Source organism: Heliangelus exortis, chromosome 4 (assembly GCF_036169615.1).
Source record: "Heliangelus exortis chromosome 4, bHelExo1.hap1, whole genome shotgun sequence".
Lineage (NCBI taxonomy): Eukaryota > Metazoa > Chordata > Aves > Apodiformes > Trochilidae > Heliangelus > Heliangelus exortis.
Window position 1 is genome coordinate 37,216,772 of NC_092425.1, and position 15,472 is coordinate 37,232,243.

At 35.9% G+C, this 15,472-nt stretch overlaps 1 protein-coding gene across 12 annotated transcripts in view; it reads left to right on the forward strand.

Moving 5' to 3' along the window:
- Positions 1-15,472, forward strand: part of LCORL (ligand dependent nuclear receptor corepressor like) — a 66,686-nt gene that overhangs the window by 18,457 nt on the left and 32,757 nt on the right. For 8 of the 12 annotated variants that reach the window (XM_071743863.1, XM_071743871.1, XM_071743870.1 and 5 more), the window contains exons 2-4: positions 5,233-5,298; positions 10,451-10,530; positions 10,769-10,898. In XM_071743863.1, the coding sequence (XP_071599964.1) occupies positions 5,233-5,298; positions 10,451-10,530; positions 10,769-10,898 (276 nt within the window). Of the gene's footprint in view, positions 1-5,232; positions 5,299-5,592; positions 5,653-6,514; positions 6,662-10,450; positions 10,531-10,768; positions 10,899-15,472 lie in introns of those variants that run through there. The other 4 variants (XM_071743862.1, XM_071743869.1, XM_071743868.1 and 1 more) reach the window with 2 other exon arrangements.

Consider the following 15,472-nt stretch of genomic DNA (forward strand, 5'->3'; position numbering starts at 1 on the left):
TAACTGGATGTGCAGGATCTGTCTCTTGGTCCCTACTTGCCCCCATAATTTTTTTCCAATTGGCTTTGGTTTCTGAGACTCCTCATACAATTTATGTAAGAGCCTTCACATATTAAGACTTGCCACCTCAGAATGTGGATTGTATGACTTCAGAATGGAAATAGAATTTATTTGAAAAACTAGATAATATTGCTGTGGCCAAAGGAAAATGCAGAAGTTGAACTCTTAGTTGTACTGAAGTCTCTTTGACAACCAGGTGAAATACCTAGTATTACAGAACACAAAAAAATAAAACAAAGTTTCACTTTAATGTTTGTTTAGCTGATTGAGGATGGTAATGAGACTTGGACACCAGAGTGAAAAGAGTAGACATGTTTTACTGGTGATAGCTAAATAATACAACCAAATAAGAAAAATACAGAACAAAATACCTAAAGCAGACAGGAAATATACAGGGTAAGGCATCAAGTCAGTACTACATAAGAGAAAAGATAGTGATTAAGAAAGATAGATACCACTTGCATATGTTATAGTCACCCAGACCTGCAGTCACTGGGGGGCCATGGTTGCAGTGAGAATTTGGAGAACCCTGCCCAGCAGGTGGGAAAATCCTTCATGGTGTGTTCACACATGGGTGGGACATCCAAAGTCACTGCAAGAGGGTCCAGCTTTATATGCTTAAAAAATCAAGTCAGAATGACTTGCATATAGTGCTATGCAGAACTATCTGGTTTACCCAATCAATCAGGACCAAGACTTGGCCTGAGTCCAGAGCATGGTTGGTAGTGTTTCCTAAAATATTGTCTCCAGAGGTCAAGTCAGCACAAATGGTATTTTGGCTGGTTAGCTGCTAGCATCAGCATGACTATTGTTATAACTCAGCACAGTACCCACAGGTACAAAGGTTATTAGTAAAAAAACCAGGATTCATCCGTAGGTCAACTTTGGCTTGGGCCTGTGGTCCAAGCCTTAGCACTACAATGCTGTGTCTGTTGGTACTGTGCCCAATCTCATTAAATGTAATCCTAATCTTTGGATTTTCTTAATTACATTTTAAAGATCATTTATTGAATTTTACAGTCCTCTAAGACTTGAAATCAGCAATTCTGAACCTACTTTCACTTTAGCTTTTTTTGTTTTAAAGTAGCATTAATGGGCCTAGCTCCTTAACAGTTAGGATGTCTACATGTTTTTTCCATTTTTAATTCCTCTTACTCTGTGTAGAATACTGGAAAAAACAAGGAGACTTGAATCTTCTTTTTGATGCATGTTACTTAACAATCTTTTTCTTAAATAGGAGGAGGGGTGAGGCCTGATTTTTAGATGAACTAAATAACAGGTGATTTGGACCTTAGTACAGCAATTTGAACTCCCATAATTCAAGTGTAATTCTTGGTATAGTAAGGCACAAAGTGGGGAGTGATGGAAGCTCCTGTGATAAGTTAATTTTTTAGGCATGTGTATGTTAGGAACACAAAACTGCTAGCTTTGGTGGGTTAACAGAAGTGTTTTTTGGAGAGCCTCAGGATGGGATTTTTTTTTTTTTCTGCAATGCCTCCAGAGGCTGTAATATTTTAAGCTTAAAGTATCATTTCATTATAATAAAAATAATACATGCATGCCCTGTCCTTCGAGGCAGTGTGCAGCAGTCTGACCCCTCTGCCTGGCTGTGGATATGCTAGAGAAGAAGGGAAAAAACAGAACTTAATTTGAATGCACCTGGTATTTTCCAAATTCTGTAACCCATAGTTTGAAAGAACAACATGATCTCTTCTGGTGGGTAACCTTTCAGCATTAAGATGAAAAACAGAGCAGTAAATATGAGTCAGGTGAGCAGTATTGATAGATCACTATCTCTCTCTTCCATTTTAAAGTTTTCTGTCTGTCTACCATTTCTGGTATGCATCCAGAGATATGACTGAAACAGGATTTATGTCTTGGGAAAATATCAAGCCTAAAAGTGAATTTAGTTAAAAATTTTTTCACTGAAAGCTTTTTATCAGCTCATCAGCTGATACCCAACTAAACTGAAAAAAACCTGCAGCAGATTAAAAGAGAGAGAAGCAAGTATACATGAAGGGTTTTAAAGATTGCTTATCAGGAGGTCATGGGTATAATAAGAACTGGAATTATAGGGTTTTCCTTCATTTTTTTTTTTTAAACTCAGTGTTTACAACATCATAGCTACTACAGGGAATTTCCACTGACTGTTGTGAGTGATGTACCTCAATATGCCCTTGCACCAATTGAAGTTGTTACAGTTTGCTGAAGCCATTTGAGGCCCCTCCTTGATATTTAGTATTACTGTGTAAAAGTGCAAAGAAAGTTTTGTTGTGTTTTGTTTTGGTTTTTTTTAACTTAAAAAGATTAAATTATAGTAAAATGTCTCAAATACACTCTAGGGAAAAAGGGGAGTGGGGTGGGGTAGAAGCGTTGTAGCTAAAGCCCTAGAATCTGGTAACTTCTGAAACAGGAACATATAAATGGAAAAACAAAGACAATTTGTGAAGGAATGAGGAGTCAAATGTGAATGGAATTCACACTTTTATGAATTGGACTTTGTTTTGGAAATAAGAAACCAATACTGGAGTTAATGACCAGTTTAAGACTGGCCTGGCTATTGTGCAGAAGCCTCTATCCCCCTGGAGTGTGCAATTGCTGTCACCCATCCCTTTTAGTGACATTGCTGTTGTCCCATGGATCAGACTTGGGTGCCAAACCTGACAGAACTTGCTCCTTCTCCCCTCTTTCCTGGGCTGATGCCTTTTCAGCACTTGAATAGCCACCCATGGAAAAGAGAGCTCCTCTCCTGTTACTGGGGATAATTTTTTAATGCCTTGATGTGGTTACATTGTATGAATTAGTTCTAGCATGTGTTCCTCAGTAGGCTGTACTAGAAACAAAGATGCACCTTCCTGATTGGGCTGAATTGAAATGGTGTCAGTGCTGCTGAAAAGCAGCTACAGCCTGGAGAACTTTCGGAAGTGGAAGCAACACACTTTAAGGGTTGGAAAAAGTCTCTATGTTGTCAGGCTGTACAAGTAAACTTGTAAAAAGAAACAAAGGATCCGGTACCCAAAGGTGTGAGGCAGCAAGTGATCACATTGGGTAACTCTGAATTGTGGCTTTATGTGGAAGTTGTTAGAGGATTTGTAAGAGAAGCATCCCTTTGGATGGGTGGGATAAAAGTAAGTTTGGTGAACCAGCAAAGTGGATTAATGTGTCCTTTGTTCAGGAAAAAAACACCACCACAGTGTGCTGGTCCCCATCTTAATACAAGCTGTGTGGAAGCCTGTCTAAAAATTCTTAACCTGCTCTTCTGCAGGGCTGGGTTTTCTGTGCTTATGTTGGGTGAGGGCATGTAGTAGGGAGAGCAGAAACATTTAAATACTAAAATTAGGGTAGAAATTAGCAATACCTTCAACACCTGTCGAGAGGGGAGAAAATAGGTGTCCAAAACCCAAGGTGGTTTTAGGTACTGACTTTCCAAGAACTGCTGTATTCTATTCATGTCTTTACCCACTGACAATAGCTTCTGAGCTAAGGTGGCTTCCAATTTATAGCATTAATGATCATAATATGGAAAGTGTGTTTAATGTTTCCAGGCTGTTGTGTTTGGGGTACTGCTATCTTAATTTCAGACTTCTTCATTTCTCTTGCTTGTTTTTTGGTTTTTTTTTGTCCATAATTCTTTGAAGTTGGAAGAACTGGGAGTTTGTGCAATGCTAATGTGATGTGAATTTGTTACATTGAATCTAAGAGTCGGTGGATAATGCTTTAAGGTAATTTATAGTATCTGCTTTGGGCCTCTGATTTTTTCCTTCCTAGTTTTTGCAGATAGAATGTATCTGTATAAATATTCATGAGAGGACAGTGGTTTTGTCATTTCCTTTGTGTTCTTGCATAGGATTATATTATTAAGTGGAAAAATAAATAGAAAAAATAGATTTATAGCTCTTATAATTACAATAATTGAATTTCATCATATAATTTATAAATGAAAATTATAAAACAATATAAAATAGAAAAGTAAATTTTCAGTGTGGCCTGCCTACCTGAACAGCTTTATTATGATGGCTTCTCTTGCCTACATGACAATTTTAACATATTATTTAGCCTGCTGCTTCTTTACACTAGGGTACATAAACCTTAGACCAAAAAGTAAATGTCATTTTTTACGAGAGAGCAACAGGCTGTGTTGTCTTTGAGGGCATCACATCTGATGAGCAAATTTTGTCATTCTAAATGTCCTTTGTTAATGGTGGTTACTTGTTTCCTGAAGATACTGGTATCTTTTCTGTGGTGTGATGATAAAATAGTCTTGCTAGAACTGTAAAATAGCTGCATCCTTAGTGTAGGCAGGTCTTGAGTGTGAAGAGTGAGAACCTTCAGATGCTGCTTTGGGTTATCCTCTTAGTTGAAAATAAGCTCATTAATTGGAAGGAAAAAAGAGGGAATACTTGGAAACTGTTTCTATATTTAACAGAACTTATACTGCTGATCAAGTAGATTGTCACCACACTTTATCAGTTATCATGCATCTCTTATTTTTTAATTGTTTAGTTTGGGGGGCTTTTTGAATAGTTTTATTTATTTGGTATTTTTGCTTTGTCACTGTATATGATCTTATTAAATGTCTACACAGACTAGATGGTAAATGTGGGAAAACACTGGATTTTCAAATTGAGGCTTAGATAAATATTTTTGTATGTACACAGAGAACTAGACAGACCTGTTATGATATCAAAAGCAAAATAAGGTTTTATATTAGTAAGAATATTAGCCTACTCAGATTGTGTAATTTCAGATCATGAATAAGTTTCTGGCTTTGAAGGTTTTTTCCTTTTGTTTGTTTGTTTGTTGAGGGGTTTTGGTTGGTTTTTTTTCTTTTCCCTCCCTACATGACCAATTCTCAGTGTAAGACTACGTCTTGTGTAGAACTATGAGGCTAATCCTTTCACCTTTAAGATTCTGTGGTAGTTATTTTAAGTCTAATGAGGTTGTTGGGGCATGGCTTAGTAGGCTGACTCTGTGCAGATGGCAGTTGCCTCATTTTTATCTTCTAATACTGTTGAATAGTACTAGAGTGGAAGGAGTAAATAATTGTGTAATGTATGTAAAAAAGATTGGGATTTCTCTCAGAATTGGAGAACCTTGTTGCCAGTTTTCTCAAATTTGCTTTCTTTTAAGAAACTTTTGATTTACTGTTTTAAATGTTTCTTTTGTCTCCAGGTTTTGAAAGTATATTAGAAGGGCTTTATGGACCAAGGCTACGAAGAGACCTCAGTTTATTTGAAGGTAAATGAGCCAGCTTTTAGTGCAGTGAGCTGAATTTATTGGTTTTGTTTTGAGTTAAAGGTAGTTTTAAAGTGCATATTGAATTCTAAAAAGGAAATTGTCAATTATTTTTCTTTCTGATGTTTATTTTATCATGGTCTTGTCGATATTTTACACAGTCAAAACACTAGGGAAATGGTACCTAGGTTTTGTTCCTATGAGGAAAATTTTGGATTAGCTAAGCTGTCCTGAAGCTCTTGTGACAAAGATTTACTTTTCTGGAACACTGCATCTCCCACTTCATTTTTTGAACAGCTTTTAGAAAGGGAGGACAAGGTGCTCAATTTCCTGATGATGTTAACTGGGAAAAGAAAGGTAATGAATGCTAGCTTAGTTTTCTTGTAGTAGTCAATAAAATTTAAGCTGCTTTTTAAAGCATATTTATGTATATAAATAATCTTCTAAATTTTTTGTATATATATAAAATGTATACATTTTGGTTTGCATATAGATGCATCATTTTTTTTCCATTACCAATAAGACCTAGTTTTATTCCAGATGTGTTTTGGTTTTTCTGGAATAGCTGTCAGTAATACATGGGTCTTCTAGTTAAGTATGAAATCATTTATCTGTATATAACAAAAGCAGAGGACACAAATCCAGCACAAAATTGCTTTGAAGTGTTGAAAAGTGTGTTCTGTCAAGTTCATTTTCATGGCTTTAAAAAAAATGTTTTGTTACTGAACCTTCAGACTGCTCAGTTTAATTTCTTCACAATTTATTAGCTGTAATTTGTAAAGCATATAATTTATAAGCTGCTAGTACATGAGGCAGAGTGGCATATACTGTTGGGTTGCTTAGAAGAGGTTTGGAATGATTGCTTTAACTTGGTTATGGTTTTGTAGCCTTCATACTGTGTGAGTTTCTTGGCCTGTATCATATGCATATCACTATTTTCAAGAGGAAGGGGGAGAGCTTGAAATACTACTTATGTTTTAGGAGTATTTTTGCCACTTGTAAAGCTAAGCATGCCACTAGTCATTTAAGAAATATGTGCATTTGGGCTAAAGGTTATTTTTGTGAGCAGTGCTCCCATCTGCTGTAATAAACAAACACATTACTGGTTTGGAAAAGGAACAAGGCATTGTTGTAATAGTATACAGGTTTTGGGTTTTGTTTGTTTTCTGCTTGTAATTCCAATGGGTTGCTATGTATTGTATTTAAACCAATTAGTGATTAAAGCTTTGTTACTCTTTTGTATCAAAGGGTTTTCATTTTGAAAGAAAATTCAGGACACTTTTTTTGGGTAAGAAGGCCAAAAGAACTGAGCTAATGACCAGAATATAAATGTTCCAGTTGAAGGTGCCTGACTGTACACAACAAGGTGTTGTATAATTACTTTAGAATTCCTGTATGTGCCTAATGGAGCTTTCTTATGGGAAAAGTTTTAACTTATCTGTATCATGCTGTTGAAAGTTTCTTGTAACCCCTAAGATCTGCTATTTCCATTGCTTGCAGAAGACTGTAAATATTTGATGACCCAATGATGTCGTCCTGCAAATTAAATTGTTTATCAAACAATGTAATGTTTTAGGAACATGCATTTTCCTCATAATAGCCACTGAAGGATACTGTCAATATTAAGCAACATGCCTCATTGTATGAGTGTATGTTTCTGTGAAAAAACCTTAAGAAATGATATGGCTTTCTGATCCAGAAATGCATGAGAATTGGCTGAAATACATGCCACATAGCCACAATTGCAATTTTTTCTCTTACATTGTTGATCTGTATTTTTAATATAGGAAATTAATGATGTGTGTAAAACGTGGCACAAGCATGCTAATTGATATATTTCCTCCTTAGTTCTGTCTTGAAATATTACTTGTTCTACAGATTAGATTTACTGTATTCTCTCAAAAGTGTTTGAGAGAATAATAAATTGTAATTCAAAGGGTAAAAGGTACAATTCTGTTTTACTAGGGTTTTTTTAATCTTATAAACCTCAAAAATTATCTTGCTAATTAAACTAATTAAACTTAAATAACCACCCGTAACAACATTACCTGAACATGGCAAGGTTTTTTCATTATCTCAGTTCTTCTGTGATTTATATGTAGGACTTACCTGAGGCTTGTTTAAATGGTTCTCATCACATCTCTTATTCAGCACCAGGGTGTTGGTTTTTTCCAAGCTGCTTGAACTGTGCAGCTTCTGGTTGCAAAGATACCAAGTTCAATATTTTGGCATCTGACCTTGGTCATGCTCTGAGAGCTCCAGACTTCTTGTGTCACTGAATCCTCAGGGCTTTCTAATCCTTTGCTTATACTCTGACAGCTAAGTAGATTCACATGTAAATTGTAAATAAGCACATTCTACTTACAGACATTTAGCTAAACTGTTAAAGCTTTTCCTTTCATCATCTGGTATGTGTGTATTTTCCTTTATTGGATTATGTGCTGGGGTTCTGGTCTCTTACAGAAGAAAAACAGAGGATGAAAGGTTTAGTTCATAGGATCATAGAATGGTTTGGGTTGGAAAGGGCCTTAAAGCTCATTTAGTTCCAACCCCCCTGGAGGGGCAGGGACACCTCCCACCAGACCAGACTGCTCCAGTCCCCATCCAACCCAGCCTTGAGGGTGTGGGGTTTTTTTTCCTTAGTTTGTTCTGGAATGTTTATTCATATATAAAGTAATGGGGTGAAGAAATATATTAGAAACACAGTTCTCTAATATCATTGAAATTTTCACAAAACTACAAGGATGAAGAAACATGAAAAACCCCTCATTCTTATGTAATTATTAAGGAGTAGAAGCATATAAAAAGGATGGGATAACTTTTTCAGAACTGTGAGGAATAGATGGAGAATTTATTGGGATATTGTTATAATACAGAAAATACTAGGAAGTAAGGGTTCAATTTTTTTAAGTTATCTCATTTACTAGACAATAATTTCACATTTTAAAAGGTAAACATGGTATCTGTTCAGTGCGACAAATGTCTGTTTGTTTTATTTGGCATGACTCCTTGGGAAAAAGGCTTTGGGAAAACAAAGATTTGAATGGCTTAAAAATGAAAAATTATGGTAGTTTTGGTCAAAGTTCACCATTTTATTCTTAGAAAATGGAAACTGATGTAAAAGCTTTGTTCTAAATGACTTTGGTTTCAGGCAGTAATCTGTACCATACGTAGCACTGAAATGCTCTTTGCACAATCTTAACAAGTTTTTCTCCTGGGATGGCTGCTGTTCTAGCTTGTCAGCAAATCTTTCATTAGCTGACCCCAAGCAAGATAAAATGGGGAGGGGAAGTAATCATAATCTTAAATTGAATGAACCTAAGAGAAAGTTCATTCTGCTTTAAAGTGCCATCTGTGCCTCCAGTCTATCTGAGAACTTGGTTTTCTATCTGTAGTTCAAAACCAATACTCAATATGTTTCCTGTGGTGGTGACCTAAGGCTGTTGAATGCCTGGCATTTGATGTATCTGCTATCTGATGGCAGTTCTGCTTAGCCCACTGGCATATTTAATGTGTTACATTGTGCATGGTTTATACTTTAAATAAATTTGGTGTCGAGTAAAGCTGATGGTTTGCCTTTTTGACAACATGAAAGGTTTGCTCTCTAGTTAGACTTTAACAGTGGAACTTCAGGATTCCAGACAGGACAGAAGAATTTGGCTGAAAATAAAACCTGTCTTGGAGTTATGTGCAGAATCCTAACAGATCCTAGCAGATTTATTGTGAAAATTATGTAAACATGAGCTTTTTATGAAAGAATAGCGTGAGGTATTTGGTTATTTTTAATCTGTGGACATCTCTTAAATAACTCTTAAACTCTTAAAGTTATTTAAGAAATAACTCTTAAACAGGCTGGGATAGTTATTTTTGCTGAATTAATCTAGCTATCTTTTGTTACTGTCCAGTGAAGAAAAAAATCCCATGTCTGTTTTTTATCATCAGTTGTCCAACCCGGCAAAACTGCTGGTTTACATTTCTGAAAACATATAACATAATACTGACTTCTGTTCTAAAATAGCATTTTAGAGATGAGTAAATTATATTTAAATAGTACTTCTTAATTCTTAAATATTTCATAGTTACTTGGAAATTCTTAAGTAATTCACACTTACGTTTGCATTCAGCTTAAGAACCTCATATTTTAAGAATAATTTTATTTCTGATGTTCACTCTGTGAAAATATATTTAAGAAAGAGTAAAACTTCAGCAGTTGGGAGGCAGAGAAAACAAGAAACAACCCTGCAGACAGCAGGTTCAGAGAAGGAAGAGGGGAGAGGAGGTGCTCCAAGCACAAGAGCAGAGATTCCCCTGCAGTACATGGAGGGGACCAGTTTAAGGAAGCCTGATGTAAATAACACCAGAGATCTTGGTCAGTTGTGTTCAGGGAACTCTTGAGGTATAAGAACAATGTTGCCACAAAAGCAAATGAGAATAACTTGCTGTAAAGAAATTTCAATAGGAAATTAGGTTGATTTTAATTATTAACACAGTTGGCTTGGGAAAAACTTTGAAGTAATTGGTGGCTTTAGAGAGTATATGATGGAAAACTTAACATCTGAAATGGAGCTTAGTAAATTTATTAAAGAAAATATATGGCATATCTCCAGTAGAAGAATGGAGTTGATACAAGCAACCTGTTCAAGTCTTGTATTGCCTCAAGACCAAAGCATATCTTCTGGTAAAACAAAATTAATTTAAATTTTTGAGTAAATCAAGTGCTAGAAGAGAGTATAGGGGTTTGCAGTGATGGTATAAAATGATGGTGCTTAAATGTAGCTTAAATGGTGAGGAGTCCGTATGCTAATTCCTAGCTTGGTTTGCTACAACTTTGCACACTTGTGTTGAATGATAACTGGAATTTAGAGCTTTATTTACAGTTTTCAGATGCCTCTGGTAACTGTCATAGGTAATCAGTTGAAACGTGTGAGTTTGCCTTTTAAATAGCAGAGGACACATTTTGTAAAAGGAAATTGAGCTGTGTGAGCCATACAAGACTTTGGAAGTACCTGAAGAATATCCTACTGACTACACTGTACAAATAAATTGATATTAAATTAGGATAGAATTTATTTAAGGAAATTGTGGTATATATATTTTGTTCTCCAAATCCACTTTTGCTTGTTTAAAACATCTAGTTTTTCTTTCTTCTTTTAAGACTGTGAGCCAGAAGAGCTAACTGACTGGTCTATGGATGAGAAATGTTCCTTTTGTAACTTACACAAAGAAACAGTCAGTGTAAGTATGAACATGACATGAAGCATGACTCCCCAACACTCAATTTTTGTTATGAAAGTAAGAATCAGATAATTGCATTCTGCAAATAGCTCAAGGTAGTTTGGCTACAAGAGGGGAGTGAGGTGTGGTTTTTCTTTATGGTAGGCATCTTTTTAGCAGTTCTTCTGTAGCTCAATAATTTATTTTATATTGTACTGCAGCAGAGTAACTTCTGAAAGATTTTTCATCTGTCTTGTAGGATCGTGCATCAGTTCTCGGTTCTTCACAGTCAACGCCTACGGAGGAACTGTCATCTCAGGGCCAGTCCAACACTGATAAGATTGAATGCCAAGCAGAAAACTATCTAAATGCACTCTTTCGAAAGAAAGGTAATAAAAGCATGTCTGCTATATTGAGAGATGACACAGATCTAGGAAAAATCAAATTACTAAGGGTTGATTGTGATTTTTATCTACTGAATGATGTTTCTCTTTTTTCTTTTGGTTTGCCTTAAGCTTTTTCTTTGCTTCCTGAAGCACCAAATGGAGCACTGCTATTACTTGCCAGCATTGTTAGTTCTGTTGCATTCTACTACCTGGTGTTTTATTTTCCTGAGTCCCATGAGCTGCTACTTTGTTTGTTTGGTTTTTTTTTACCATAAGCTGCTACTTTGTTTTCATGCCAACTTCGGATGCCATTCTTTGGAATTTTAGGTATTTCAACATTATCTGTTTCTTAACTTCTAGTTTTCAGCAGGAAGACCATTTTAGGGGAGAGAATGTATTTTATGGTATGTATTAGTAACTGTTTAACTTCACCTTTCAGATGTTTTAGGGGGCTTAGTAGGTGTACTTGTATGTCAAAGTAGCTGAGTCTGCCTAGGATGACAGCTCTTGTTCTAGCAAAGAATTAGAAAGTTGGGCACATTCTCTTTCTTCACACAGGTGGAGGGGAAAAAAAACAAAACCAAAACTTTCTCACTTTTTACCTTGCTGTACCAGGAAGAGATTACTATGCCCTTGAACCTGGAGTGCCTGAGATCTTTTCTGTACAGGTCATCTTTTCTGTCTCTTGACTCTCCTTAAAAAGGTGTTTTTCAGTTGAAAAATAGTCTTTTCTGATTTGTTTTTTTTATTCTCTTAAGGACTTTTGTATTCTCGTGTAAGGGGGACTTTGCCAAAGAGTTTTTTTCTAAGAATAGTGCTCCAGTTCAGGTCTAACTAAAGTCTTCTTAAATTGTCTCTTAAATTAAATTGTCTCAAATTACAGGAAGTGAAAAGGAAAAAAAGGGGGAGGGGAGGGAGGAGGAGGGGAACAAACAAATAAAAAAACCAAAAACACCCCACCAGAAACAAACTTGTGGCTGCAAAGGGTATGTGAAACCACTGAGGTATTTAATTGTCTTACCTTTATAGAAGGAAGATTAAGACTTTTACTAGGAAAGTCCCAAGTCTGTTTTCTGAATGTTTGCAGGTTTTTGAGAAGTTAACAATTTTCTGGGTTACTAGTGGATCCACAGTGTTCTTGGAAGCATTTTTACTATACAATAATTATGTGACCTCTAAGCACAAATGAAAAAGTTTTCTCTGTAAGCTTTTGAAATTCTTTGTTCCCAGGTATCTGTCTCGTCTCCGAAAATATTATCATCCCTAACTTTGATTTCTTACACCATACTGTATACCTGCATTTAACACTGAGTTCTCCTGTTCTTTGCTTAGTTACAGCCCAGAGAAATACAGGTGTCTTGAGCTGTTTGTCCTTCTTGGACTGTGTATCTACCATTTGGCAAACCTGTGAAAATGTAATCCTGTACACACCATTTCAGACTACAAAAAGGTGTTAATTTCTGAGGTGTTACTTCTGAGGTTTGGAGATAGGCACACTACTTGATCCAATAGCTGCAGTTCATTTTATCAATATGATCAAATATGATTTCTTTTCAAAACCTGAAAGATTTTTCTCTAAGAACTGAGAATTCTGTCACAGCTTGTGCAGTAAGCTTGTATTGCATCCTTGCTGTCCCTTTTCTTCCTCAAGTCCATCAGGAAAGAATGTTTAGCAGGATTTCAGCTGCTTTCTTAAGAAAGTAAAGCATACTTTTTGTGTTGATTGACTGCCAGTGTTACTATCTTCACTTCTGCATTTCTTGGTCATTTTCAACTATGTTTATTAAAATCCTTAGGAGAGATGTCTGTATACAGAGTAATGAAAATTACCAGTCGGGGTAGAGAAAGGAAAAACCTGGAATGTTTACAGGAACAGAAAGCTAGGGTGAACGTGGCCCTTACTCCTGCTGTTGCTGCCATGATACATGGGGCAGAATAAATCTGTGTGTTTAACTTACTGGTGATCTGACAGTTTATGGGTAGAACTAAGAATATTAGAATCATAGAATCATCAAGGTTGGACAAGATCATCAAGATCATCAAGTCCAACTGCCAGTCCTACACCACCATAACCACTGAGCCATCTCCTGAAGTGCCACATCTACCTGTTTTTTGAACATGGCCTCGTGTTCAGCCAGCTGTCAGTCAGCACCCACAGGTCCCTCTCTGCTGGGCAGACACTTTTAATTCCTTGTCAATTGTCCTGCCAAGCTATCAGTTAAATTTGTTGTTAATCTGTGCATTGCAGTCTAATGAGAACACATGCTGTTAATGTACAGAATGTTTAATATGGTTTTGGATAGTTACAAGGTGGTGTAGTACATAAACTGAAGAAGTCTCAATCCTAAATATATCATTGCAATTAGTCATAATTGCACATCATTATTGCTGCCACCTTTTGCATTCTGACTGTAATCTTGACAGTCACAGTAGGGGAGGTATCAGATTATATCATAGAAATGTGTCATTTAGTTGTCTCTTATCCTAATAATATCAAGATGTCCACTGTGATATGAGAGAAACTAGAGGAACATCAGGTAGCTTTCAGTCCAAATCCTTGGAGATTTGTTCTGCTGGGTCTGAAATAGTGTGTATGTAAATATATGATCCATGGAGTAAACAGAGCTGCCCTGTGTTGTAAATCAACTATGTGAAAAACAAAAGTTTAAAAACAGGTGTAGCTATATAATCACAACTCCTAGTGAAATATCTTAGAATAAAAACATTTCAGGTCATAAAAAGTATATCTGGTGCCATCTGCTGATAACAATTAAGAAATATCTGGTAGCTCAGACACCTAATACTTTTCTTACCTCAAAATATGTTAGAGTGCATTTTAAAAATTTATAACTAGTTACAAATTTCCCACGTGTATTGAAACTTAATGAATTTAAGATTACAGGTCCCTACATGTTTTCATTTCATACTTGTATAACAATGCAGATTTACAGCCACTGAATGGAGGTAATTAGACTTTAATACACTTCAAGTGCTGCATTTTTTTCATTATTAGAAAAAGTTATTATTATAAAATTATTAGTAAAAAAATTAAAACTACTGCTAAAGAAACTATTGTAAGAGCAAAAAAATTAATCTTGTATTATTCTAAATAAGTCAACAGATTACTTGGCTGCTAGTGGAAAAGTGGCCTTTTCCTGCATGTGTCTAAAAGCAATTCATACTTGGATATTACCAGTGTGAACAGTCTAAAATGGAATAGAAAGGCAATAGAAAGAATCTTGGCAGTTCTGAAGGAGTTTTGTCTTGCAGTTTTGTAATAATTGATGCTGGGGATGGTGATTAATGAACAGAAGTTTATTCCAGTTGTGCTGCTGTGCTTTCCAGAGAGATGTTTCCTGGGCCCTATGATCTTTTGCTTTTTAAAGGCATGGATCATGCCAAGATGTAAGATAACTATCTTCCCACTTACACTGATGATCACCTGCTCTCCAAAAATCATCTAAGTTGTTGTTCTTGTGTGCATGCAAAAAAATGATTTCTCTGTATAAGCAGAGTCATTCCAGACCAGATATTTGGTAGATTATTCACTGGTGATGATATTTTCTATATTTAATTTTGTTTGAGTTTCTTTGATTGCTAGTGGCTGGATTTCTTGTTTGCTTGTGTTTGTTTTAGTGGTTCATTTGTTTATTTTTAAGCTAAGGTATTCCTCAGTAGTTTTCTTTTTCCACAGCAACAATTACCCTGTCATGAAAATCCTTACTTTTGTTCCTAGATAATTCAGTTTTTCAGTTCCATATCTTAACTTTCCTTGTTCTCTTGTTATTTTTGTGTAGGCATTATCATTTTACACCTGTTGCCTTACTTATTCAATATCTTCTGGTGATTTTCTTTCCTTTTACATGTGTCTCTAAGATGATAAAATTCCAGTTGACCATTTATTTGATTCATTATTTAGAAACTGGGAAATATCAATAAACAAAGAATATCCTTTCCTGGGTGTTCCATGATGAGAGAGAGATTGTTCAAGATTTTGGTAGAGATCTGGCTGAAAGATGGTCAGAAGACAGAGCTTCAGCCATAGGCAGACTTGTTTTCTCATTCCTTGCATAGTCTCTTAAAGCCAAGATGTCTACTGTGTACTCAGTCCTCAAAAATGTTGGAGCTTCACCTTTTCATGTGAAGCTTTACTAAAAAGCCAACCAAAAGGTGTTCAGAAGAGCATCTGCACAATCAGCTGCCCTCTCCTGTACATCAGAGAGTAGATCACATATGCATCTTTGTAATTCCTTGCAATACTCTGGTTAAAATGGATTCTCAAATTGGATTATGGTCTGAATAAGCTTGAAACAATGCAGAAAAGTCTTCTGCACTTTGATCTTAAGCTTGAACAGCATTCTGTAATCTGTCTCAGTGGTCATTCACTTTCTAGTGGATGGGTAGAATTTCAGTGCTGTAAAATGCTCAAGCAAATATTCTGTGTGATCCCACAAACTACCCATTAGGAAACCTACACTTTGCAAACAAAACCCAGTCCAGTCCTCTCAGTTTCTCCACTTCCATGAAGCAAAACTTAATTTATCATCTGTTTTCTCAATTTCAGATTAATTAAAGTA